The sequence below is a fragment of the Phoxinus phoxinus genome, assembly GCF_949152265.1.
Source record: "Phoxinus phoxinus genome assembly, chromosome: 5".
NCBI classification, from domain to species: domain Eukaryota; kingdom Metazoa; phylum Chordata; class Actinopteri; order Cypriniformes; family Leuciscidae; genus Phoxinus; species Phoxinus phoxinus.
In genome coordinates this window covers 23,442,910-23,469,764 of record NC_136880.1, presented here as the reverse complement: position 1 = coordinate 23,469,764, position 26,855 = coordinate 23,442,910, and the positions used below count along the sequence as shown (strand labels likewise).

Below are 26,855 nucleotides of genomic sequence, written 5' to 3'. Positions count from 1 at the left end.
TATTTTCTGTCACTTTTGATCAGCTGGATTAAAATATTATTATTATTTTTTTTAACAAATTTTGGGCAGTAGTGTATAAATATATTTACAAGAATAATGACGTTGCTCTATCCTCATTATGAGGTTTTTAGCACCGTCTTTTTGGCATAAGAGATTGCAGGTCTGATCATGAATGAAATTAAATTAAATGAAAATGGGAATATAGTTTAATGTATGGTAGTTTGTTGTTTTGTCCATTAGATTGTAGATGTATTCTTATAGATGTGTTCTTTTTGCTTTCTAGCAATTATAAATCCAAAACAGCCAAAGGAGAACAAGAGCTTCAACTTTGACTATTCCTATTGGTCGCATACGACGGTGAGTTTCTTGACACATTAACTGGTGAATCTGCCTCTTATGCAACTCACTGCTGCTATTTTTAGTTCTACTATGATCATGGTGGCTGTTCTTGAGACATTTAAGATGATTTCCCTTGGGGCTCTGTGTGTTTCTGTCTTCAACAGCCAGAAGATGTGAACTTTGCATGCCAAAGACAGGTTTATAAAGACATAGGGGAGGAAATGCTTCTGCATGCCTTTGAGGGATATAACGTCTGCATCTTTGCCTATGGGCAAACTGGGGCCGGAAAGTCATATACCATGATGGGCAAGCAAGAGAAAGACCAAGAAGGCATCATCCCATTGGTAGTATACTATAATACCATGTCTTATTGACATTATCACTGTCTTTGATATTGTAGCAAATAGCTCAGATGCTTCCAAGTTTGTGGAAAAACTTTCTCAATGCTTAATCTCTCTGTGACAGCTATGTGAGGACCTGTTTACCAAGTTCAATAACAATAATGACAACAGCATGTCATACTCAGTTGAGGTAAGAGCAACACCTTCATCATAAATTGCATTCTTAACAGAATCGGTGGAGCAAGTGAAAATTGTTCTTGGTTTTTTTCAGGTCAGTTACATGGAGATCTACTGTGAGCGTGTGCGGGACCTTCTGAACCCAAAGAACAAAGGGAATCTGCGTGTGCGAGAGCATCCTCTGATGGGGCCGTATGTGGAGGACCTATCAAAACTGGCTGTTACTTCCTACAATGACATTCAGGACCTGATGGACTCTGGAAACAAGGCCAGGTGACACAAATTTTAGTGTAGTATGGGGCATCTCTGAATTACACTACCCTTCAAAAGTTTTGCATAATTTTGAAAGTAGTCTCAAGACTGCATTTATTTGATAAAAAAATTTAGTAACAACCATGGTACATTTATGTTTTTCAGGATTGTTTGATGAATAGAAAGTTCAGCATTTATTTATTTGAAATCTTTTGTAACATTATAAACGGACACTTTTGAATTACACTATTAATTTATTTAAAAAAAATACTACTGTCCCCGAACTTTTGAATGGCAGTGTATTGCTGTACATAATATTGAGGGTATAGAGCCTAAATGTAAACAAGTTGAAAGTTGTACTTATCTAAAAAGAAGCTTAAATCCTTACTTTGTATTTGAATGACAAGAAAATGTATTTGTTAAGCACTGAAATTGAAGAAATCAATTCACCACTGCATCGCTTTTGCTCACCATGCTGTTCATTCGCAGGACTGTGGCGGCCACCAACATGAATGAGACCAGCAGCCGCTCCCATGCTGTATTCAACATCATCTTCACACAGAAACGACATGATAGTGATTCAGAAAACACGTCTGAAAAGGTACCGCATCCTCTCCTTCAGCCTTTCCCACCAGGCCTCCATGTATAGCTGTGTTTAGCATTGTTCTATATGAGAATATGTGACTGCCTGTTCAGAAATAGACTAGAATGCACAAGTAGGTGAGTGGACTCCCTGCAGTTCGAACATCACTGATGGATGTTGGCAGTTTGACAGTTGCTGAACTTGCTGGTATGTGCATTAGAGCGCGTTACTGTTCTGAGACACAACATTTTCGCTCTCGAACAGGTCAGCAAAATCAGCTTGGTCGACTTGGCAGGGAGTGAGCGGGCGGATTCTACTGGAGCTAAAGGCACTAGACTTAAGGTGAGTCACTTTAAGTTCAACAGAGTTTCATGAAATGTGTCATTTCAGATAAGTGCATCCATTAAATGCGCATGCTTTGTCCCTTTTCTAGGAAGGAGCCAATATCAACAAATCTTTAACAACACTGGGCAAAGTTATCTCTGCGTTGGCCGAGATAGTAAGAATTCTTTCAATTTAAATAGGAATGTTCTGTTGTTAAAAGAAAAGTAAAGATCTGTAAACATTTTAAAAATGTTTTATTTTGTTTTGTAGGACTCTGCACCAAACAAGGTGAGTATCGGTTGAATCTTTCTGTAATAATCGAGCATTATGGCTATAGCTTTGACAATTGACATGGCTTCTGTTCTGCCTACAGAACAAGAAGAAAAAGAAAGTTGAGAGCTTTATTCCATACAGAGATTCAGTTCTGACATGGCTGCTGAGGGAAAACCTTGGTACGAGGCTTCATACACCTTGCACACACCTTCTTAACAATAATCATTGCTCTCCATCAATTAAAACATTTCATATTGCAGTCAACATGGTCAGTTTAACTGTGGTATGGTCCAAAAACAAGAAAAACTTTCCTAAAGGTCACAATGTTTTTCATTTATCAGGAGGTAACTCTCGCACTGCCATGATAGCAGCTCTAAGCCCTGCTGATATTAACTATGATGAGACACTCAGCACGCTCAGGTAAGAACAACATGATGCCTTAAAGGCATTACTTAATATTAGACTAATAGGGTCACGAAATACTACACACTGTATACTACTACACAAAACAATGATCATTACCCTCATGTTGTTCCAAACTCATATGACTTTTGTTTGAGGAAGGAGAAGTTTAGCTGAGTGTTAATGGTGCTCTGTTGTCCATTTAATGAAAGTAAATGGCGACCAGAAGCTGCAAGCTCTGAAAATGACTAAAAAGCACCATAAACATATTTCAAACAAATAATTCCAGAAGACTTTGGATTCAGTGTGCAAGTCTTATGGCTTACTTGGTTACAGTATATGGATAATGTTGCTGTAAAGGAGTTCACGTTCACTTTCATCGTATAGAAAAAATGTGTGAACATGCTACATTTCTTCTTTTCTGTTCCATTGAATAAAAATAATAATACAGCATTTGAATAACAATTGAACAAAATGACAGAATGTATTTAGTTATTTTATTTTTCGGGCTAAAAAGCCATTCTTCCGGGCTGAGTTCAGCCTGTTCAGAGTTCAGTCTGAGTTGTGATTACTACCAGTTTATGTTGACTGACTCTAAATACTGGACTATTTAGGACATTCTGATGCTGTTTTTGGATAGTTAATAGCAATATCACTGTCACAGATATGCTGACCGAGCCAAGCAGATCCGTTGCAACGCCGTCATCAACGAAGACCCCAACAACCGCCTGGTGCGTGAGTTGAAGGAAGAGGTGGCTCGTCTGAGGGATCTGCTCTATGCTCAGGGTCTTGGAGACATCATTGAGAGTGAGTCACCTGTGATGCATTTCAAACAGAGGAGTGACAACATTTCACTCTTCTTAAAACTGAATTTAAAATGCAAATGATGCCAAGACTATGATCCTAGAAAAGCAAATATTCTCTACAATTACATTATCAGAAACCTGAGGGTCAGACAGCTCTAGGATTGTGTCTGAAGGATTTGTCTTCTCTCCCTGTTTCTCTCAGCATATCGGGCACAAGCTCCTGGGATGTCTGCTCTCAAATGTGTGTATTTTTGGCACTCTAAATGCTTCACAGCTTACAATAACCCAGGGGTCGGCAACTTTTTTTTTTTTCTTAAGTTTATTTGATTTTTTAATTTGTAATAAAGCCATATTTTTTGAGCGCAAAAATAAAGCAAGCAGTGCCAAAGATAGTCAAACATGCAGGACTGTGACCTGGACTGCGCAACTCATATGATATAGACATTTATTAAGGTTGCACACAGGTCAGTTTTCGATTCATCTGATACATCATGATTTTTCTTAAATTTTTGCTTGAGATTTTTGCATTATTTGAGATTTCACCAAAAAATGAAGATTCTGTCATTATTTGATCACCCTCATGTCATTCCAAACATGTATGGCTTAATTTCTTCTGCTGAACATAAAAGAAGATATTGTGAGAAATGTATTTTTTCCCAATGGAAGACAATGGGGTCGAATGTTGATTGGTTGCCAACATTCTTCAGAATATCTCCCTTTGTGCCCCATAGAAGGCAGAAAGTCATACAGGTTTGGAGCAACATGAGGTTGAGTAAACAATGACAGAATTATTTTTTTTTGAGTGAACCTTTAATATGAGGAATATTGCCACTTAGAGTTTTGGATATTTATGGATAAACTTTATGGAATTATGGAGGTTTAAAGGAAAGGGGCATGCCTTTAATCTGATTTGTCAGTGAGTGTATTATTTAAATATTTAAATATTATTTTGTTTTGCAATTCAGATCATACAACATTTCCTCTCCAAAGACTATTTTTACCCATATTTGCTGCTTGACGAGTGTTAATTTTGGACTTTGACTTCAACATTTTATAATAAACAACTGAATAATATTACAATCATATAACAATTATAAATCCTCTGTCTTTTTAATGCGTCTGCCAACATTGACCATTCGTAATGTTGCCGACCCCTGCGATAACCAAAGCAGGAATCTCTGGACCACCAAAGTCTATGCTGTGTGATTTTATCTAATCAGTTTAAATAAAACGTATTATTCTGACATAATTGTACATTGCTGCTCTGATGGTCCAGAGGTGCTCTAGAGGTTTGCTTGAAATGTGCCTCTATGTAAAGCACAGGCATGTAGTTCTGTGCAGTCACAGATCAGTATTACATTGAGTGTTCAGTTCATCTCCATGCTCATTGTCTCAAGCATGGTCCAATGAATTTGAGGCATGAAGGGAAAATGTTTTTGATCTTCTGATTTACTTTTTTTTTAAAAAAACACACACACACTCACACACAACAGCGTCTGAAGTCCTCAAATTGATGCCGTCTGCCCCGCGCTCTGCAGCTTTATAACCTCTTTAATTCGCTGTTGACCTTTATGTTTGACACTTTCTACTCTTCCTCCTTCCCCTTCTTTTCTGTTTCCATGGTTTTCCTTTTTCTCTTACCTCAATTTTCTCCTTGACTCTCCAACCTGTCATTCCCACTTGTTGCCCAGACTTGTCCAGTTACAAGACTAATATCAATAGCATCCAGGCTGTCAATCAAAGGGGTGATTTCTCCACAGTGACCCATGCCATGACAGGGATGAGCCCCTCCCCCTCTCTCTCTGCCCTGTCCAGCCGAGCTGGCTCCATCAGCAGCCTGCATGACCGGATCATGTTCAGCCCAGGAAGCGAGGAAGCCATTGAGAGGCTGAAGGTGAGCGAGAGGGTGGTGGGATGACTGAATAAGGGGCAGTGCTGATATTTTGAACGTTGACCTCTTTTCCAACTAGGAAACTGAGAAGATAATCGCAGAACTCAATGAAACTTGGGAAGAGAAGCTTCGCCGCACAGAGGGCATTCGAATGGAAAGGTTGGAGATCCCTGGGAGGGCTTTTATCTTGAAATGTGTATGAAATTATGTGTATGAAATTATTCAAGTTTCTTAGTTCATTTGTCAAAAAACATCTATTGTCTTTAGGGAGGCACTTTTAGCTGAAATGGGTGTGGCGATGAGGGAAGATGGAGGAACTGTTGGAGTCTTTTCACCAAAGAAGGTTAGAGGATTGTTTAGTGTATTCTAAAAGGAAGCTAGTCAAGTCATATGCTTCAACGAGCACTTCTTTATGTTTCAGACTCCACACCTGGTCAACCTCAATGAAGATCCACTGATGTCTGAGTGCTTACTATACTACATTAAAGATGGAATCACCAAGTAAGAATGTTGTTTATTTACAACCATGATTTTTACCCATGGACCTTTGTGGAGCCTCAAAGTCTCTGTGGACAGATATATTAAAAGGGCCACCTTGCCACCATATATGTATAATTTTTTTTAAACAAAACAAAAAACATTTATGATGTATTTTTACCCAAAATCTGTTGCTCCGACGATCAATGATTAATAAAAACATGTATTTTTTTCAGCAATCATACACTATGGGAGTAGTGAAAAGCACATTTGTGCCTTTAGCCCAGTTGTACCCTAAATTAAATCCAGGATAAAAATTATGGTTTAAATGTTAACCTGCTTATTTTTAAACAATATTTTTAGTTTGGTGCACAGAATTATTAGATAAAACCAGAGAATGTCTAATAAGGGGAGAACTGCCACTCTCAGTAAACTTCCGGCTTCTGACTGGTTGCAGTTCCACTCTGGTTCCATATGAGGGCGCTCACAGGACGAGTGCAGAATGAATGGAGGTCTATGGAGCTATACCCCTCAAAATCCACTTTTCTCAGGATATAATTTTTTGTCTAGTAATTTTAATGTTGTATTCGAAAGGAGATGCAAAGAAATTACACATTGCTGGGTGTTAGATTTTTTAGAGTCTCTTATTTGCTTTAAACGGTATTTTAAAATGTCAATGATACACATCGTACGACCAGAGATACTGCTTTACGGCAATCCTTCAGTCACTTTGGTGCTTTCGCGCTCTGCACTTTCTTTTCTCTCGAGGCATCGACAACACCGCGGACACAGGTAAACACACGTGCTAGAAGAGTTTTTGCTAGCAGACATTCTGGTCCCGCTTCAGATGCCACGATCCCATCAAGTGCTATCTCTGGTCGTAATCAGTCCTTCACTGACCAATCAGTGTTCATTAGCAGAATGCTAGCGTGTTATGGGCAACAACAACTCAACCTGTAAGAAATCGAAAGGACAGTTCATTCAACTTTCGACCTATAACCCATGTTGAACTTGCAAAACCTTCAATCAAATCTGAGATTTATCAACGGCAATCGGGTGAAAGAGACAAATTTAGCCGTCTAGCTCCATAGACTCCCATTCATTTTTGCACTCAGGCGATCGCCCCCAGTGGAACTCTGGAGGAACTACAACCAAAATTCGGTACAATAGGACTTAATAGGGAGTGGCCAGGCTCCTCCGTAGACTGGCTTTGATAAAACCTTGAATTTTAACTCAATCATTACTGGTGCAACTCACCATGTAATGTGTAGCAGTAAATAATGCTTCACATATGTTTAATTAGTGTTAGTTTTACAGTTTTGAGTAATTCATTGTTAAAATTGTGTAATAAAGACAATTTGACCCACTGTTCTAAAGAGAAAAGTATATCCAAATGAATTATTGATTTGTATTGCAGTCATTGAGTGATATTCAAGTTTATTCACCAGAAAAGCCAGTAATTATTGCTAAATTGCTAGTAATACATTACTACTACAGATATTTATTGTGGTCATGCTTAACTACTTCATAATGCCTAATATTCCTGTACTATATGTTCAGTTAATCATTAACTACTGGTGTGTTACCAATATTTTTTAATAAAAAAATAATAATATTTATTGATATTAAATTATCATTATAATCAATATCAGATTTGTCCAATATCTATTTTGTATTTATCTGTATTTTTTCCCCTTTATTCTGACATATGGCCTCCGTATTTTGTTCTGCAGGGTTGGCCGTGAGGATGCCAGGAGTCGGCAGGACATTGTCCTGAGTGGCCATTTCATTCAAGACGAACACTGTATCTTTACTAGTAGTACAAATGCCTCAGGAGAGGGTACGGTGGTCCTGGAGCCCTGTGAGGGAACAGAGACTTACGTTAACGGCAAGAGAGTGACAGAGCCCACTGTTCTCAGATCAGGTAGCTCTTCAGTTTCCAGGCTGAAAACAGATTCAGTCTGATGAACAACACTTTTTTTGGTGCCTGTAAGACCCAGTTGTGACTCCGTCTGTAATCTTAGGTAACCGGATCATTATGGGCAAGAGCCACGTGTTCCGTTTCAATGACCCAGAGCAAGCACGGCAAGAGAGGGAGAGGACCCCGTGTGCAGACACACCTGTGGAGCCGGTGGACTGGGCCTTTGCCCAGAGAGAGCTATTGGATAAACAAGGCATTGATATGAAACAAGAGATGGAGCAAAGGTAGCACTTTTGCCACTAGCCCTTTTGTGGTTCTAAAACAGCATGAATTTTTATCATCCATGACAATTACATCGAAAGGCACAAACAGCCCATCTAAAAACACCAGATAAACCAAATAGCAAACCAACCAAACTATGATTAATTTCAGGTACAATATCTAGTTTTTGTGGCTTTATTCTGATGCTTACATCATTTACAGGTTACAGGAGCTGGAGGACCAGTACCGCAAGGAGAGAGAAGAAGCAAGCAACCTTCTGGAACAGCAGAGACTGGTAAGCCATTTTAGACTAGGAAGAAGAACTTAATTAGTCTATAAGTGGTTAAAACCGGAAGAAGCTGGCAATTTAACCATATGTAACATACATTTTTGTTTAGGACTATGAGAGTAAGCTGGAAGCTCTTCAGAGGCAGGTCAACTCCAGATATTACCCAGAAACCACAGAGGAAGAGGAGGAACCAGAAGAAGAAGGTGGGTAAAACAGTTTGAATAACATGCTGTACATCTGATTAATATATATATCAAATACAATAATAAGTTAGCAAATTTGTAGATAACAGATAAAAAAAAAAAAAAAAGGTTTACATGTTTCCGAGACATCTAATTTGAAACGGGTTCATATTTTGATCCTGCAGTGCCGTGGACAAAGCGGGAGACAGAACTGGCTCTCTGGGCTTTCCGGAAATGGCGATTCTATCAGTTCACCTCTCTCAGAGACTTGCTCTGGGGAAATGCAATTTTCCTCAAGGAGGCTAATGCCATTAGTGTGGAGTTGAAAAAAAAGGTACATTGAAATCAATTTAGGTCAGCCTGATGATTATTGTATGAAATCATTGCATTTGTTTTTATTTTATTTTTATAAGTTACACTCCAACTTTTTTTTCTTCTCTGCAGGTTCAGTTTCAGTTTGTGCTGTTAACAGACACACTGTACTCCCCGCTGCCCTCTGACCTCCTGCCCCCCAGCATAGCCAAAGACAGGGAGAAAAGGCTGTTCCCTCGCACCATTGTAGCAGTAGAGGTCCAGGACCAGAAAAATGGTGCCACACACTACTGGACCCTGGACAAACTCAGGTGCAGTGAGATTAAATGTACATAATATGGCCACAAGAGTGAAGTCTTGCCCTGTAGTTATGGATCAGGAGTAAATTACCAATTAAAAGCAGCGACGTTGCTACTAACTACGTAGTTCACCTATTTTCAAAATGTTACGTCGCTTTTCCAGTAATGAGCTTTTTGCTTTTGCTGATGCTTTACTATTGTCCCTGCAGACAAAGACTGGATTTGATGAGAGAAATGTATGACCGAGCAGCAGAGGTACCCAGTACGGCAGTCGAGGACTGTGATCATATGATGTCCGGTGGTGACCCCTTCTATGACCGCTTTCCATGGTTCCGTCTGGTTGGTCGGTAAGTAATCAATAAGTCAAGCACAATCTGTATGCTGTGCAACTCTAAAGTGTCAAGTGGATGCTGGTTTTTCCACTGACGGGAAACTGCCTATGAATTGCATTATTCCTTCACTTTTGAGTGGAATGGCAAGCTATGTGCAGGCTTCGTTCAATGAGCAATTTTGCACGGATTTTTCAATATTCAGACAATCCAAATGCTAAACCTAAGCTTGAACACTCCTTACCAAACACACTAGATCATTAGCCGAACACAGACTCATGGCTGGGTTTATGCTGGCATACAACAATGCCTTACATGTGAGCAAGTGTGTGCACGTGTGTTGTACTAACCCAGTTCCCGTGTCTCCGGCTGCACCAGCACTCCCATTCTCAACACGTGCATGAGCGAGCGCATGAGTGACCTTACCCTCTCCCCCACCCTTTCCGACCCCGACTCTGACATAACCGAGCTTGCCGATGAGCGGCATTATGGGAAAGTCGAGGTGGAGGATGAGGAGTTGGAGGACCTGGACGATGAGATCTTTTTGGAGGACCCTGGCTCAGAGCTTGGGAGAGAGGAGGAGGATGGTGTGGGGGAGCACTGCCCAGGTGTCAGCGATGGCCAGGACCCCTTTTACGACCGCTGGCCTCTGTTCAGTTTAGTGGGAAGGTTGGTGAGGTTTCAGGAGCATGCTGTCAGAGGAAACTAGCTCTTTCACACTGAGACACAGACAACAGGGTCTGTTACAAGAATTTCCTACCAGGGCATCAAACACATGAACAGCACCGGCAAGGGTCACAATATCTGTTGCCAAGATTGATTAAATAAATAAATAGCATTATGTCAACAATATACATATCCATTTATTAATAAAAATAGTAAAAAATAATAACAATTCACTCTAGTTTACTTGATTTGAGTTTGAAAGTGTAAAACTGTTAGCCTGATCTGAAGGAAGTTATAGGCTCAATCCCAATTCACCCCTTGCCCCTACCCCTCCGTTTTGCGTGTTCACGTCTAGGGGTAGGGTGTCCTGATTCTTGTTGCGATAGAGGGGTAGGGCTACATAGGCCTCAGAACGGAGATTTTTTTAGAGGCACATTCCGAACGGAGGGCTACGAGAAAGTTCCCAGAATGCATCGCGAATCACCGGCGAGATGGCTTCACAAACGGTGAAAGAAAGTCACAATGTAAGTACGATGTACGATAACCATGGTTGTAATGCTATGGTCAAGGCCTAACGTTAGATTTGATTTTCTTCAAAACAATCATAAAAAAGAGATCGCTAATTCAGCCGCTAGCATGTTGCCTCGGTAACCAGGCAGACAGTGTTGCTTGCTTCATTACTAACGTTAATTACCTGGTAACGTTAATGAAGCTGAACTAAAGTAAAAAGCATTTGTTCTCACATGTCTTTATGAAGCGTGTGAATCAGTCCGGCATCGCGTGGTTATCGTGTAAACACAACACACTCAACTCAATTATAGCCATGTATTTTACATTGAAACATTTACTTTCGCTTTACACTACCAGCAGCCCATACGACAGATATTGCCACAGTGGAGGACGCCATATTGGTATCGTTGTCATGGAGAAATCCTGTAAAAACTTGTCGCTTCCGTAACGTCAGAGCCATCGTTGACGACTGATGACGTATCGGGTTCATGAAGGGTTGTTCCATTTCGTAGGGGAATATTTCAACCCCTTGGCCACTGTAACTCTGTTTTAAGGGCCATGGGGTACACTCAAAAACAAAGGGTAGGGGCAAGGGGTAAATTGGGATTGAGCCTTAATGCCTCTTTCTACATGTTTTCAACAACCTTTTTCCATTTTGGCATACAGTGTTGAATAGGCCATTTATATGGTACTTGAAGTGTTCAGTAACTGAATGAGAGGAAACCGAACAAAAGGAATAGCAAAGTGAAGATACTTCCTGTGAAAATCACAGTAGACTACTGACAGTAGACAGATCCCTAATGGATGTGTATCGTTACAAGGGGCAACTTTTTTGTGTTTTAAGTCATTTGAACATGGGTGACTTTACAGTACTAAATTAATATGCAAGTGTTTTAAATGCCAATCACATCAATTCTGCCCTGTTTTGAAAGATACGGAACTGAATGGCAGCATAATACATTTTTGTCTGCTCTTTTGCACCGAATTGGCATTCTCTGCAGAATTTCGTTGTTTCTGTGATCGGTATAAATCAGCAGATTGTTTTTTCTGAAGAGCTACAGCGCTCAAGATGAAAGAGCTGGTTTCGACTACAGCAGTTTCAATCAGGCATGCCAGAGCTAAAATTTTTATCAGGGTTTTGGATTGGCTCTCACACTCTCACTTCCTTGCACACATGCAACATACAAGATTTTTGACGTGTGTTGACTTTGATTTCTCATTTAAGATTAAATTCATGTATGTTAATGTCATTTCAGTTTTTTACTTTCCAGTTTGCATTTGGCCCAACAAGCCAAATTTGGAGTTTATTTTCTCACTAAACATTTTGTTTATCTGAGCATGCTGTATTTGCGCCTCACCAATCTTGTTGTAAGCTCCTCCCCTCTGGCCACGCCTCCTGCCACTCTTGACCCCTACCTGTCAAGCTTCGTCCAGCAACACATTGGGATCAAGAGGGCAGATCTGAAGTGAATTATTGAATTTGTTAGCCAATCTGTCACCAAACTTGACTGCATACAATGTCAGGGATTTCATAGACACATAATTGTGACATTGAATTGTAGTTAATCCTTCAATCAGTTACTGAAACATCAATAAAATATAGATGTGTGACAATGCAAATCTTCACCTGTGAGTATGACTTGGCAATTTAGACAATCAATCAGTCAAAAGTTATAGTGTAAAGTAGCTTGTGGTGCAGTTTTCCTCTATATGCATGTTCTTGAAACACTTCACCAACCCCCACAGAGACTAAAACCCTCGCTATCACCCGTTTCTATATCATTTTATGAGAATGGGGGCTATAATAAAGTATTCACAGATGAACCGCAGACCTACAGGGCACTTTTTAGCTTTCGCTGGAGCAGCTTCGTGTTTGGTTGCTTTTTTTATTTATCTGATGTTGTTGTCTAGTGGCAGTGTGGCTGAGTTGATCTTCACTGACATTTTTTCCCAACTTCTTTTCCCATTAATTTTAACCCTCTTTTTTTTCTTTTTTCTTTTCACCCCATCAACTGTCTCAAAAACCCCCTTCCTTCTTTGGCTCTCCTCCTTTTTCCCATCATCCTCTCCTTTTTCTCTCATAGGGCATTTGTATATCTGAGTAATCTGCTGTACCCTGTGCCATTAGTGCACCGTGTGGCCATTGTAAGTGAGAAAGGCGAGGTCAAGGGGTTCCTCCGAGTAGCAGTACAAGCCATATCAGGTAAGATCATCTTCATTATGCTTTGACAAATCTATTTTGATCAGATTGCAAGCAGAAATTAAACTGACTGGAAATAAAAATGATTAATCAATATTGTTAGAAAAAAGAAAAAAAAAGTTTTTTTTTTTTTGTAAAGTAGTACCACAAGGCTCAGTATTCAGACCGATTATGTTTTCTTATTTCATTGGTTTTATGAATAGAGGATTTTGTTTTGTTTTTTTGTTTTGTTTCTCATAATTTGTTGCCTCTGGTCCTAATTCTGTTTATATATGTTTTGTATCTCACCAGAATTATATACAAAACATAAATAAATTAAATATCAATAAATATTAAAATGTTGATAAAATATAATCATGTACAAACTCCTTGCATGGCATTGCTAAGTTTTCTGGTCCCTATATACAGATCAGCCCCCCAAAAGCTCTGGGCCCCCTGTACTTAGTCCCACTTTTCCCCCTACTAGCGAGGCCCCTGTACAGATTAAATGTTCAGCCATAATCTTTTATTTCTTGTCACAGCTGACGAAGAAGCTCCTGATTATGGCTCCGGTGTGAGACAATCAGGAACTGCTAAGATTTCATTTGAGGATCAACAATTTGAGAAGGTTGGTTCATTTTATGTAACTGTTCATTCTCACAATTATTATCTCAATATTTGAGTAGGGCTTTGGACTTTCAGGCATTCAATTGTTTTCATAGAAGGTGAGACACCGTCAAGAGTAAAAACCATCAATCTTTTCTCTCTGCCCAGTTCCAGACAGAAACATGCACCGCTGGGACAAACACATCTCAAGAGGAGCTGCGTATCGTAGAAGGAGAAGGACAAAACTCAGAGATGGGGCTCAGTGCTGATGAGGTCAACAACAACACCTGTGCAGGTAATAAGTAAAAAAAAAAAAATACTTAGAGATTGACATAAATTTTGCACAATTTATTATAATGATTTTATGCATGCCTCAACATAAAATAAAAAACCCAATAATCATGCTGTGATAATTCACTGTTAAAGTAATGGTATATGTGTAAATAGTGACTTGCACAAATAAGAGTCAGCAAGTGTTTGTATTCTAATCTGATCGGTTTTCTCATGCATTAATCCATCTAGCCTCTCCTGATGTTCCTGACAGTCCTCTGAAGGGTTTTCTGGAATGTCCTCTTGATGTGGCTCAGGAAAAATCATTCCAGCACTTAAAAATCGGCAGCAACTTCACCTTTAGGGTCACAGTGCTTCAGGCCTCCAGCATCTCTGCTGAGTATGCAGATATCTTCTGCCAGTTCAAGTGAGTAGATGTATTCCAAGTAATTTGTGTTCATTCATAGATTTATCAGGGCTTTCCATAATAAAAAACTGTGCTGCACATTGTTGTAGCTGACCGATTTTATGGTTAGAAAGGCAAACACTTTTGCAGATTATGCATGTTTCTGTCACAGTGTTTTAGACAAATGCTTTTTAAAAAACAAATAAATGAATTAACATGCTGCTTAATTTTTAAATCTATGTTTTTGTGAAAGTTGCCACTCGAAAATAACGTTCCATCTCAGTTTGAATGGGATTGACGCATCTGCAAACTCTGAGCAAAGAAACTTGCAAGACATCTAATGCAATCTTGTCTCAGCCACCCTGTCTTTTTCCAGCTTTATTCATAGGCATGACGAGGCATTTTCCACTGAGCCATTAAAGAATACCGGCCGAGGGCCTCCTCTGGGATTCTACCATGTACAAAATGTAATCGCAACCTTTTTGCCATCAAGTAATTCAGATTTCAGATTTTAGAAATAAATCAAACATAAATTATTTATGTGCGGTTTGCTACTATTGCAGATAACCGTAGAGGTCACCAAGTCTTTTGTGGAATACATCAAGAGTCAGCCAATCGTTTTTGAGGTATTTGGCCACTTCCAGAAACAGCCCTTCCCTCTTCTCTGTAAGGACTTGATTAGGTGAGGAACTTTTTTTCTTTTTTAGATTATTATTATTATTATTTCCCTAAAATGTCAACTAAAATCGTCCCTCCTTATAGTTCATTACGTCCAACAAGAAGGCAGTTCCCTAGGGTTATGCCTTTGTCAAAGCCAGGTGAGTTGATATTTTGACTCATTTCTTGACTATTTCTTGTGGTCTTTTCATGTGTAAACTCTGCCTCTGTCTCCCCCCAGTGCCTGCCACAAAACTGAGCACACTCACACGCTCCACCGCTGGCCCCTGTCACTGCAAATATGACCTTATGGCATTCTTTGAGATCTGTGAGCTGGAGGCCAACGGGGAGTGAGTATCTGATAAACTCATGACTTGTAGGATATCAGTGCCTAGTAAGTTACTCATTGAAGTCTGTATGTATGGTAGGTTATTCATATGTTATGTAACCCTTGTACCTGTTTGTGTACTTTCTTAGCTACATCCCAGCTGTTGTTGATCACAGGGGTGGAATGCCCTGCCATGGTACATTCCTGTTGCACCAGGTAAACATGAATCCATCTGTCTGTCCCTAACAACTCAATGAATGGTAATACAGATGATAACAGATGATATCTTATTTAAGTTTCAAAAGTTTGCTGTTGTTAAGATTTTAAAATAATGTTGTTGTTTTTTATATTCACCAAGGCTGCATTTATTTGATCAAAAAGGAATAAAAACAGTAATATCGTAATAGTATTACAATTTATACTGTTTTGTATTTGAATATATATAAAACATTTTATTTATTCATGTGATGTCAATGTTATTCCAGTCTTCAGTGTCACATGATCCTTCAGAAATCATTCAAATATGCCGATTTGGATAATATTTCTTATTGTCAATGTTAAAAACATTATCAATGTTAGTGCAGCTTGATATTTTTATGGAAACTTGTTTCAAGTTTCTGAATATATTTGAATTTGACTAATTTGAATTTATTTGGAATAGAAATGCATCCTTAATACTGTACATCCTTGCTGAATCCTTGTATTAGTTTCAGTCCAAAGAAAAAAATTGTACAGACCCCAAAAGTTTGAACAATAGTATAGTTTGAAATTGAAATGAGAGATTTGTGATTTTCACCTTTGACACGTTTTCCACAGGGCATCCAAAGGAGAATTACAGTCACTATAGCCCAAGAAACCGGCAATGATATTGAGTGGAAGGAGGTTAAAGAGCTCGTCATAGGTTAGAAAATGCTATTTTCTTTTTTAAATGCTTTTTTCTCTCTTAAAAAATTATTTTAATAATTAATAATTTCTGGCTACCATCGCTTTAAACGCCAGCTGGCATTGAGAACAAATGAAGATGATGTTATGGTGAATGTTCAGCAGAGTTTCAGATGACTCAGCATCACATCTGTTCATTTTTAGGGCGCATCCGTAACACACCCGAGGCAGATGAGACTATCATTGACCCCAACATCCTATCCCTCAACATCCTGTCTTCAAGCTACATACGACCATCTTATGATGACAGGTACACCACTGATATGTAAAGTGAGATCCTTCCTCCAGTACCTCTAAATAATCAAATGTTTAAAAAATGTTTTATTAAAAATGTTAGCAATACCAAAATATTTAAACAATGTATGTGAATCAATGATTTTTTTAAATTACTAATATAGTTTTAACAACAATAAAACTTCATAACTTTGATATTAATTGAAACAAAGTATTTAAATTAATTATATTCTTAATATTCTAATTTAATGATTTATATATATATATATATATATATATATATATATATATATATATATATATATATATATATATATATATGTGTGTGTGTGTGTGTATCAATTAATAAATAAATAAATTGTAATTCACTAACATGGTAATTTAATGTTTCCTGTCAGAGTGTCATTGGGAATTGACCATAGGTATGCTTTTTTACACTTCGGTATACAGTACTGTTTTTGTATTTTTTTTTATTGTAACCCATCTGAAGTCTTCAAGATTGTTCAAATAAAGAAAAAATGTAAGCACTGATATAATTCACTAAGCTGTTTCCTTCTTTTCAGGACATTTTACCGCTTTGAGGCAGCATGGGATAGCTCCATGCACAACTCCCTTCTGCTGAACCGTGTCACTCCATATGGAGAGAAAATTTACATCACCCTCTCTGCCTATCTTGAGGTGAGGAAAACTCACCTTTTTCCACAATAAAGTTCTCAAATTATGACATTTAATCAATGTGGGATATTTTGAAACTCAAAAACAATATCAACACAATCACAAGTATAGCTTTATTTTTTATATCGAATTCAAATGTATGCCTCTTAGTTGGTTATGAGATGTTCCACTAAGTTTTTGCTATAATTTTAGATGGAGAACTGCACTCAGCCCACTGTCATCACTAAGGATTTCTGCATGGTGTTCTACTCCAGAGACGCTAAACTTCCTGCGTCTCGCTCCATTCGAAACCTCTTCAGCACTGGTGCCTTTAGGCCATCTGAGAGGTGAGGAAAGTTTGCTTGCCTCTTTCTAGTAAAAAGTAAATTGATCTTAAATCAACCAATGCACCATTTCGAACCTTTAATGCTCATGACTTGATATTTGAAAACAGTTTTACACTTGAATTATCACCGCAATAGCAGAATTAAATGTTTTATTAAGTACTACGGTGGTCTTTTGTGTCTTAGTAACCGTGTGACTGGAGTGTACGAATTAAGCCTCTGCCATTTGGCTGACATTGGAAGTCCTGGTAAGTTATCATGTACAAATTCAGACAAATAACCTAATTTTTATCTCATATATTTGTAGATTTAACCCAGTCGTTTGATTCATTTTGTTGTTCCACTTTGACCATGATGGTGCAGGTATGCAAAGGAGGCGCAGACGGGTGCTGGACACCTCAGTGGCGTATGTGCGTGGAGAGGAGAACCTTGCGGGTTGGAGGCCCCGCAGTGATAGCCTCATCCTGGACCACCAGTGGGAGCTGGAAAAACTTAGCCTCCTACAAGAGGTACTATATGGTCCATCTGAATGTTTAAGGGCTTTTAATCTTGGTGCATGACTCTGAGGTGCATGTTTGTTTACAGGTGGAGAAGACCAGGCATTACCTTCTGCTGAGAGAGAAGCTAGAAGCATCTCTGCTGCTGGGTCAGGACTCTTTCTGTGGCAAAGACCTTATGGACTCACCTAAGGCCTCCAGCCCCCTGATCAGCCCGGTAGTCAGTCTGGGTCTGGACAGTCCCAACGAGAGGCAAAGGGAGCTGGCTGCCAAGGTGATCGTCTGCAGCAACATATCTACATAATGTCACGCTAATAGCCTATTCCCACCAATTCAGTTTGACTAAAACAAATAAAAGTATAACATATTTGCCAATAACGTTTTGCACAAAAACAACTCCTCAAACACTGCAAAAATAAATAATTTTCTTCCCATAAATCACATCATCCCACAAACTAGATACATTTATTTGAGAAGCATAGATGGATGGATAGATAGATATGTTTTTATTACTGTTACTGTTATATTAAATGAATATATTCTGTTATATTCTCTCTTCAGTGTGTGCGACTGCTCATGCACACCTTCAACAGGCAGTACAGCCAGGTGAGCAGCAGTCTCAGTGAGAGCAAGGTGAGCATTTACTGCCCTAGTGTCCTTACAGACCTTGCCTCATTCTCTCGCCCGTGCAGACCAGATCTCTCTCTCTCTCTCTCTCTTTCTCCCTATATCTCTCTGTCTCATTTAGCAGTCCTTTTGTCATTTATAGAGAATTTGTGTTCACTTCACTTCTCTCGTTTACTCATTTAGAGTAGAGCAGCATGATTAGTGTAATACATGCTTTAAGGGTAAGCATGGCATTTTCTGGAATATGATGTATGAGACACTTTAATGTGTTGCCCACTTTATCATTTGGTGGTGCTCCCTCTTTCTTTCTTTTTTAGCTGTCAGAGATGTCCGCATCCTTCTTAAGAGACGGTTCTTCTTCACCTCTGAGCACTCTGACACCCTCCTCCACCTGCCCATCACTGGTGGACAGTCACTATGGCAATCCAGACCTCAGGTCAGTGTATTTTCAACACAAAACCCAGTCCCCTTCTAATATGATTAGGAGCAAAACTCTAGTGCAGATGCTTATGGCAAGTATGGCTGTGCCGCTTTATACGAGCCTGCATATTTTCAGGATTCGCAAGCACTTTCAGCGACGGTATCAAAAATGGCAATGTCTATAACATCGGAAGTTTAATCATAATTAACAGCATGTTAACAGCGTGAGTTAATCCATCAGATATAAACCACCAACAAGGACTTTAAATGCTTAGTAACCGAGAGCAGAGAGTACGTTTAAGTGCATCGCAGCTCACACACAATGCAGCTCCGGTGGATCTGCGGATGAACGTAAATAATTTCTCTGTCTCCGTGAGTAAACTAAACCCATCATGATTATACAGTTAACTGTAGTTCTCCAAGTATATGACGTGTCAGAAAACTAGTCCAGTGCGGTTCTGTTCATTCAGTGCCAATTAGTTGAGAATGTGGTTGTGAGTCCTGAAAATGTGCAGGTGTCAGTTCGATAATAGAATGGGGTTATCACACTTGTAAAAAAAAATATATTTTACAAATCGCTGTATGAACGCAACTGTGTTAAGCAGCGCTGCCCGACTAGCCATAAGCATCTGCTGTAGAGTTTTGTTTTGGGTGAAACAATAAGGGGACTTGGGATGAACATAAACAGTGTGTAATCGACTTGATTACTTCGACACGTTGTTCCAGCCCTAAATACGATCACAGTGTGTCTAATACGAGTTCTCTGAGAATCAGATTACGTACTGTCTGTTCACTCTCAAAACACCTTAAATACATTATTTCTAACAGGACTTTCTTGTTGTGTGTGATTTTACAGAGGAGCTGAGGCTAACTCGGGTGCCTCTAGCCCTGATCTCGACCCCTTCAGCCCCATAGAGAGAAAACACAGGAGCTGCGCCTTCATCCCGAACATCCAGGAGATTCGTGTCAGGTAGCACCTTGACTTTTTGAGGGATCTGGCTGTGGTATCTGAGGGGGTAAAAAGCAAGGGGAAAAAAGCCATGCCTCCACTCACTCACACCAGCTCAGAGATCCACTTGCTCAACGGAAGTAAACGCTGCACAATAGAATCGCTCTTTACAACGTCGGACACATAACTGTAATTAATATGATCAGCCTTTTGCTTGACTATGTTAACAAACCGCTAATAATGTGTTGCTAACGTTACACAAACCATGTTTCTGTTGGCCATCTCAGAGACAGACAGCTGCCTTCTAATAATCAGCATCCTTAAAAACACTTTGAACAATTTAGAACGTCAAAGAAAGACATGTAGTTCATCGTAATATTAGGGTGACTAGACGTCCCGAAAAATTTGGGACAGTCCCGAAATCTAAGCTGTCGTCCCAATCCCAAATCCGGCTCTAATTGTCCGGAAAATGATATTAAAGCAAAATCTTGAGTAGTTATTGTCTGATAAAACATTAAAAACTATCTGTGAAGGTTGAGTCCATAGTACCATAGTAGGCCTTACCAACCCCGCCGTCATCCGAACACCATCCCGAGTTTCAGCCAATCCCATCTGGTCACCCTACGTAATATACATCATATACATACACCGGCTATATAGCTAAATCTATTTTCATATCAACAGAAAAAAATATCCCAGGATAACCTAGCTTCTCTTGAGACTCATCTGCTTCAGAGAATAGTTAATGATATGCTAAAGTCCGCCCCTTTCGTGACGGGATTGGTTACAAGGTAGTTTTAAGGAGAAAATACTCAGCAATGGTGTTGACTTATGAATTTGCACATGGTTTGCATTAAAGCATATTAAAAACACCACATAGACATATAAACAACGTTAACAACTTGGTTTTCACAACAGGGTGTCATCATTAAATCATTGTTATATCTGGTGTATCTACATCAGTTTCAACTATCTTTGTAAATTAATCAGATGACTTGCAAAATGACCTAAAGATCAATTAGAAAAACAAACCAGATTTGTATGCAGTTTGAACAAAGCCCGTGTAATCAATATACAATAAACAAATACTCTTTCTTTTATCTCTTTAATTGTCCCAATGGACCCTTTACACATTTCCAGGGTTCTTCGAAGCGGAAGTTGTCAAAAAATATAACTTATATGCTCCCATTTGCTCTAGTAACAAAAGAAAAATCCATGATAGTTCTAAGTTTATATGGCTTTATAAAAAAATATTTAGAGATTGATTACGTTTGTCAGAAGGGAGAAAGTTGCCGTCACTTTCTCAGCCGTTGTATGATAAACACTTGTATAGCAGTGTTAACTACTTTTCAGTAATTTAATGGCAAAGTAATATAACACAATAGTGTTATAAATGTACATTCAAATTCATAAAAATGAAAAAACATTTATTTTTCTTATGAATAAGGGTCCATATTATACACTTTCTGTTGCAAAATGAATAAAATATGTATGCAAATATTTCTACAAAGGTACTGATAACTGAAACTTTTGCTTATGTATGACAATGCATCCGCACCACTAGGCGTCAGTATAAAGTCCAAGACCACTGTTGAATTGTACACCGAAACATGTATATATGTAACTAAAATGTGTTTTAGTGCTAACTGTTCTTCTAAAGTTGCAAAATATTTACAGCAAGTAGAAAAACTCACTGACCTTAACTTTTAACATCCTAATGTATCATGTTATTGATTGCCCTGCAAATAATGTGTTATATATCTGTTATAATTGTTCCTATGACTGCAGCCCAATTGTGTCAAAGAAAGGCTATCTACACTTTCTTGAGCAACACACCAGTGGCTGGGTGAAGCGGTACATTGTGGTGCGACGGCCTTACGTCTACCTGTACCGCAGTGAGAGAGACTGCGTGGAGAGAGCCGTCATCAACCTGTCCTCTGCTCAGGTGGAGTACAGCGAAGATAAGCAGACTATGCTGAGGGTAAGAGCCATTTATTCCTCCTCCAATTACATTATACACATGATTACTGAGGAAAGTGGTCAGCTAGCTATAGCTGTCTAGCTTTTTGTCTACTGATTTTATTGTTAACCCATGTGATGTGTTGTTTCCAGGCTCCTAACACTTTTTCAGTATGCACTGAGCACCGCAGCATTCTGCTCCAAGCAGGCAATGACAAAGAGATGCATGACTGGTTGTACGCATTCAACCCACTGCTGGCAGGAACTATCAGGTATTCAAAATAAATTCAGTGATTTCATTTCCTTTAGCACAGTCACAATAACACACAAAGTCTTCATTCAACAATGGTCTCTCTTTAATTTTATTTAACACTTTAAATCTAAAGTGTTAATTTAATTTTGCTTTAGGATTTTGAAGATTTTACATTGAACATTAAGTAGTAAGTTACGCAAAACCATAACAAATTTCTTTATAAAACAAAAAATAAACAAGAAATGCCCTTATCTTTTTCCCCGCCGTTGACAGAATTATCCGTCCTTTATGAGAAAATGTTTCCCCGACATTGACGGAATTTGCACTGTTATATGGTAGAGGGCGCTGTTGCGCATCTTCTGAAAGGGTACTGAATCTCCTGATCAAAACGCATGTGAAGAAGATGCAGAAACAAGCGATATCTGTGTAATTATATGCTCATGTTAAATAACGCAATCATTGACATTAAAAAGCATATAAATCAAAACCGCCTAATGTTACCAAATGAAATGTCGACCCAGGACAAAGTATAGGACTGTGCAAGCATTAGGGGTGTTGATGTACTCGATCTACTCAATCTGTGTTTTGATCATCATTCTGAATCCGATCTGGATATAGTCTTTAACAAAAACGTGATTTTTCTCAGCTTTTTGGCTCAAAATATTATTTTTATTTTTTTAATGAAACCCTTCACCTTGCATAGTTTTTTATGTCAAAACCTGTCTGTGTTGAACACGTTTTGTTGTTATTATTAACATTATTTTTTTTCATTAATTGAAATACAGCTGAAATAAAATACAATTTTAAAATTAGTTGAATACTTAGTTGAAAACTTAAACTTTCATAAAAAATTAAAAAAATGTAAAATGTTGCATAGGCAACTCACTGAAATAAAATAAGTTTAAATACTAAAATGATTAAAAGCTATATTTTCAAAATAAACTTTTTAAAATGACAAAAGCACAAAACAAAATGACAAAAACTAAAATCAAATAAAAAATTCAAAATATGAATAAATACTATAATAGTATTTAAACTGCCCCAATTATGCTTTTTCAAATGTTACTTTCATGAAGTGTGTAATATAGCTGTTTGTGAATGTAAAAATTCTGCAAAGTTATAAAAATTAAAGTGCATGCCAAATAAAGTTATTGTCTCCTAGAAGACAGAATCGATTCTGAACTGCCGAGATGAGACGTCAGCAATTCCAGTCTCACTTCCTGTTACATAGCTACGTAACAATGTAATACATTTGCATAATGCCAGCCTAAGGTGTTTATTGGCTGCCTGCAAATAACATCTACTTTGACCCGCCCTCAAACACTGTAGTTGTAAATGAGACTGGAAGAGTTTGGTTTGTGTTTTCAACATGAAGAGAGGACGCTGTTTTCAGTGCATTGTTACTGTTTGTGTCACTATGTATTAAGCACTGAGGAAGCCTTCAGAGCTAGAATTCAGATGTGGTAATAAGAGTTTCATTTCCGCTGTAAACGGTAGACCAATCACAACAGACTGAGACATCTGGCCAATCAGAGAGTAGGCTCTCAGAAATTATGGGTTTTAGAGAGACTGAATCTTCGAACAAACCGTGTTCAGACTCTTTGAGAAATAAGGTGATGTGTTGTTCAATGTATATTATTAAAGTTTTTTTTTTTTTACCTTGGATGAATGTAAACTTATTGTCAGAGACCTCCGAAACAAAATTAGGAACCTCAAAAATAGCATAATAGGGGCACTTTAAATAATACTAAATGAACACTGCTGTGTCTGCATCTGCCTAATTCCACCAAGACAGATGAATTTGCACCAAAATGTCATAGTGACATTTAACAGTTAGTTTAGACAGACACAAGGTCTTTGATGTCAAAACAGACCTGTGACCCATTTTTGGGTTGCAACTCAGCAGTTGAGAACCACTGCTCTAAGTGGTCATTCTCCTAATCTCTCTCTCTCTCTCTCTCTCTCTCTCTCTCTCTCTCTCTCTCTCTCTACCCACAGGTCTAAGCTTTCCAGAAGAAAATCAGGACAGATGAGGATGTGAAATCATTTTTTCTTCTCTGGCTCAAACCATAAAAAGGCCCTAAGAGGCCTTAGTGATGTAATTAGGTCATGTGATCATAAGTGCCCTGTCCCCATGTCATCACAGCTGCCTCTTGCCTGCCCGTCCCAGCATTCCCCCTCAGTCTGTCCATGCCAACCATAGACTGCGGGCTTGGCTTCACAGAATGTGTGTTTATGTGTGTGTTTCAGGCCCTATTTAGTGACACATTTACAACATTGAAATATATTTAGCACTTCCCGCTAACATACAGTAGCTAAAAGCTAGAATGGCAAAACGGCATCATAGACACTGCCCTACTCTTAACAGCATTCGTTCATTTGTAAATTCGACTCGATGCTCTGTTTCTGTATGTGCTGCTTCAGAGTAATGTCAAGTGCGTTTACCTGGGCTTCAGTAGCTGCCTCTTGCTTTAGATCATTCTGCCGTGATCATTGTGCTTTTCGAAGGGATGCAGAGCTTATTTTGAAGTTGCGAATGATAGAAGATAGAATTGAGATGGACTTTAGACTCGAATAGGTAATCGTCTGTTATTTTCGACAAAAATCAACATCTCAAAAGTACAAAACGTCTACCATACAGAAGTTTAGTTTGTGTTTTACTTTCATCTGTAATGTCTTTTTTACATTACATCTTTACGTTTACTTATTTATTAAGCATTGTATGTTTTATAAACATAATTTATTATGAGGTCACTCTTTGTAGTGTGCTACAAAAAAAATTTCACCTTGCACTTTTGATAATGAGCTTTATTTACCAGGTTCGTTTTGGTTCATTTGCACTAGAGCTCTGCTGCTAAGAGAATTAGCTTCTTTAATGGTCACTTTTCATCTGCTTATTTTTACGCACAAAATTAGAGAGCGGTGCTGCAAAATTTCCTGTTACTGATACACTGAACGCAAATACATCAGTGCACATTATAACACAAATTTCGAATAATATTATGCAGGAGGTTTATGTTCAGAAACACTGTATCTTGATTGCATAGTTCCTCTTTTGTAGCTGTTTTGTTTAGGTCATCCCAGCCTTACATGTTATAATAGAATATCTGTATTCAAACCTATTACATGGTGTTTTCCTAGGGAGGTGACATCTTGTAAGAGAAGATCCAGTTTTAGTGTTACAACATAAAACAGAAAGTCTATAAACTCAGATTTTACTAAAAGTTTTGTGATCCCCAATATAGAGAACGTTTTATTTAGCTCAGCTGTAGAAATGTATCTGTTATATTGTCTTTTTTGCTCCACCCTTTGCCTTGTACGATGAAGATGTGTATACTAAGTATAGAAAAGCCGTGTTTCCTGTCATGACAACTACTGTACATCTTAAAGAGGTATTACCAGAGACCGTTGTATGCTGATGAACTCAGAAATCTCTTGTTTGGTTTGGGCTCATGCTATTGGTCAGTCAGCCATTTAGTATGTTGCTCATGAGGATTGATGTTTTGTGCAATGGGTCAGCCAACCCAAAGAGCACAAAATGTAGCAGCTGTGAATGTATCTGAGAGATTTGAGCGGTTCTGGTCTTCACCTCTCAAAACGGTTTCTTCATAAGGAGAAGTTTAAGTATAAGTATGCCTTTATAGACTTACATTACATTTACATTATGGATCTGAAGTGTAAATGAGGGACAGACGATTAAGTTTTGGACAATATGTTGACAGTCATACCTCCCAGTACCCTGACGTTTTTTTTAACCCATTCCTGTCTTTGATTATGCTATGTATATGATAGCATGCTGTACATATTTATTCCGCTTTTAAATGAAATGTATCAAATGTATTCCATTTACCTCCATTCAGTATAAGAGTAGCATTTACATAAAAATAATAGATTCAGTCGTATTATTTTACCGCTTTGAAGGATCACTGTCGACTATGAGCACTTAGTGTTCGCATTTACATGATGCCCTGAAGACGAAGCATTCAACAGGACGTTGTCAGCATACATGTATATTGCAGATAAACAAGATTTTTAGGGTTTGTAGTTGATAATGTGTCTCTGTCACTCTCAATGGAACCACATCTTTCTGAGCATCATTTTGAATAAACATCTTTCATCCAAATATTCCAAACTTAAAAAAGAGAAACTCAATATAAACTAAGTGTAGCTACTGTAATTGCTTCAATATTTGTTGATTTTCTCTGTATATAAACCCAACTGTGGTCTAGCACACGGCTGATAACCACTTTATACCATAATGAATGGGCTGTAGTGTACTCAGTGCTCAACTTCTTTGAGTGTTGGACCTGTGTCTTCTAATGTCTGTGGACACTTAACACTTTGTCTGGTGTGAAATAAATGTGAAATATGCGCAACGTTGCAAGAGTTTGGACTTCTTATTTGTCTAGATGCAGATTCAACTTTTTTTACTATAAAGGGCCAAACATCAAAAATTGATTGAAAGTACTTGTTGCTTTATCAGGCTGTGACTTTGCAGGGAGAATTTGCGCACAAAGGTACCTCACGAAACTGATTTCGGACAGGCTTAATGATCTACAACAAAATAGAGTGAGCTTTGGTGATAACTAAGTGCATATTTAATTACTTCAATGGGTATTTCTCGCTAGAAAAGACATTAAAAGCGTTTAAAAACACATTTACACTCAAACTGACCACCAACAGCAACTTTCAGACGGCTTGACAATCTTGAATTGTCAAGTTCACATAACTTTAATTTTTTCAAATACTTAAAGTTAATTTACTTAATTTTAGGGCAACTGGTTTCCTCACTTTTTTAAAGTTACTGTAAGTCAACTGATCACTTTTTTACAGTGTACTGTATTAGATTCGGACGTGCCTTGATGCCTTTCTACCTTGGAATGCATCCTTCAAATG

General features: G+C 38.3%; 1 protein-coding gene across 11 annotated transcripts in view; it reads left to right on the top strand.

Annotated features, from left to right (window-relative positions):
- The window catches only part of kif1ab (kinesin family member 1Ab), a 30,895-nt gene extending 4,554 nt beyond the window's left edge, over nt 1-26,341 (top strand). Inside the window, exons 3-49 of one of the 11 annotated variants that reach the window (XM_079613981.1) lie at nt 284-357; nt 504-683; nt 805-870; nt 952-1,130; nt 1,599-1,710; nt 1,957-2,034; nt 2,126-2,191; nt 2,287-2,304; nt 2,390-2,468; nt 2,631-2,709; nt 3,356-3,498; nt 3,700-3,738; nt 5,258-5,391; nt 5,468-5,547; nt 5,656-5,731; nt 5,810-5,889; nt 7,599-7,789; nt 7,890-8,070; nt 8,270-8,342; nt 8,446-8,539; nt 8,704-8,852; nt 8,963-9,141; nt 9,339-9,476; nt 9,837-10,127; nt 12,719-12,837; nt 13,356-13,441; nt 13,588-13,714; nt 13,942-14,116; nt 14,472-14,562; nt 14,659-14,777; nt 14,858-14,913; nt 14,994-15,102; nt 15,230-15,296; nt 15,897-15,981; nt 16,167-16,272; nt 16,655-16,678; nt 16,820-16,934; nt 17,124-17,257; nt 17,441-17,502; nt 17,618-17,763; nt 17,840-18,025; nt 18,313-18,384; nt 18,696-18,814; nt 19,655-19,768; nt 21,536-21,728; nt 21,860-21,978; nt 23,958-26,341. In XM_079613981.1, the coding sequence (XP_079470107.1) occupies nt 284-357; nt 504-683; nt 805-870; nt 952-1,130; nt 1,599-1,710; nt 1,957-2,034; nt 2,126-2,191; nt 2,287-2,304; nt 2,390-2,468; nt 2,631-2,709; nt 3,356-3,498; nt 3,700-3,738; nt 5,258-5,391; nt 5,468-5,547; nt 5,656-5,731; nt 5,810-5,889; nt 7,599-7,789; nt 7,890-8,070; nt 8,270-8,342; nt 8,446-8,539; nt 8,704-8,852; nt 8,963-9,141; nt 9,339-9,476; nt 9,837-10,127; nt 12,719-12,837; nt 13,356-13,441; nt 13,588-13,714; nt 13,942-14,116; nt 14,472-14,562; nt 14,659-14,777; nt 14,858-14,913; nt 14,994-15,102; nt 15,230-15,296; nt 15,897-15,981; nt 16,167-16,272; nt 16,655-16,678; nt 16,820-16,934; nt 17,124-17,257; nt 17,441-17,502; nt 17,618-17,763; nt 17,840-18,025; nt 18,313-18,384; nt 18,696-18,814; nt 19,655-19,768; nt 21,536-21,728; nt 21,860-21,978; nt 23,958-24,000 (5,246 nt within the window). In that variant the 3' untranslated portion in view covers nt 24,001-26,341. Of the gene's footprint in view, nt 1-283; nt 358-503; nt 684-804; nt 871-951; nt 1,131-1,598; nt 1,711-1,956; nt 2,035-2,125; nt 2,192-2,286; nt 2,305-2,389; nt 2,469-2,630; nt 2,710-3,355; nt 3,499-3,699; nt 3,739-5,188; nt 5,392-5,467; nt 5,548-5,655; nt 5,732-5,809; nt 5,890-7,598; nt 7,790-7,889; nt 8,071-8,269; nt 8,343-8,445; nt 8,540-8,703; nt 8,853-8,962; nt 9,142-9,338; nt 9,477-9,836; nt 10,128-12,718; nt 12,838-13,355; nt 13,442-13,587; nt 13,715-13,941; nt 14,117-14,471; nt 14,563-14,658; nt 14,778-14,857; nt 14,914-14,993; nt 15,103-15,229; nt 15,297-15,896; nt 15,982-16,166; nt 16,273-16,654; nt 16,679-16,819; nt 16,935-17,123; nt 17,258-17,440; nt 17,503-17,617; nt 17,764-17,839; nt 18,026-18,312; nt 18,385-18,695; nt 18,815-19,654; nt 19,769-21,535; nt 21,729-21,859; nt 21,979-23,957 lie in introns of all 11 variants that reach the window. The other 10 variants (XM_079613977.1, XM_079613982.1, XM_079613986.1 and 7 more) reach the window with 10 other exon arrangements.
- Nucleotides 26,342-26,855: the final 514 nt, after the last annotated feature.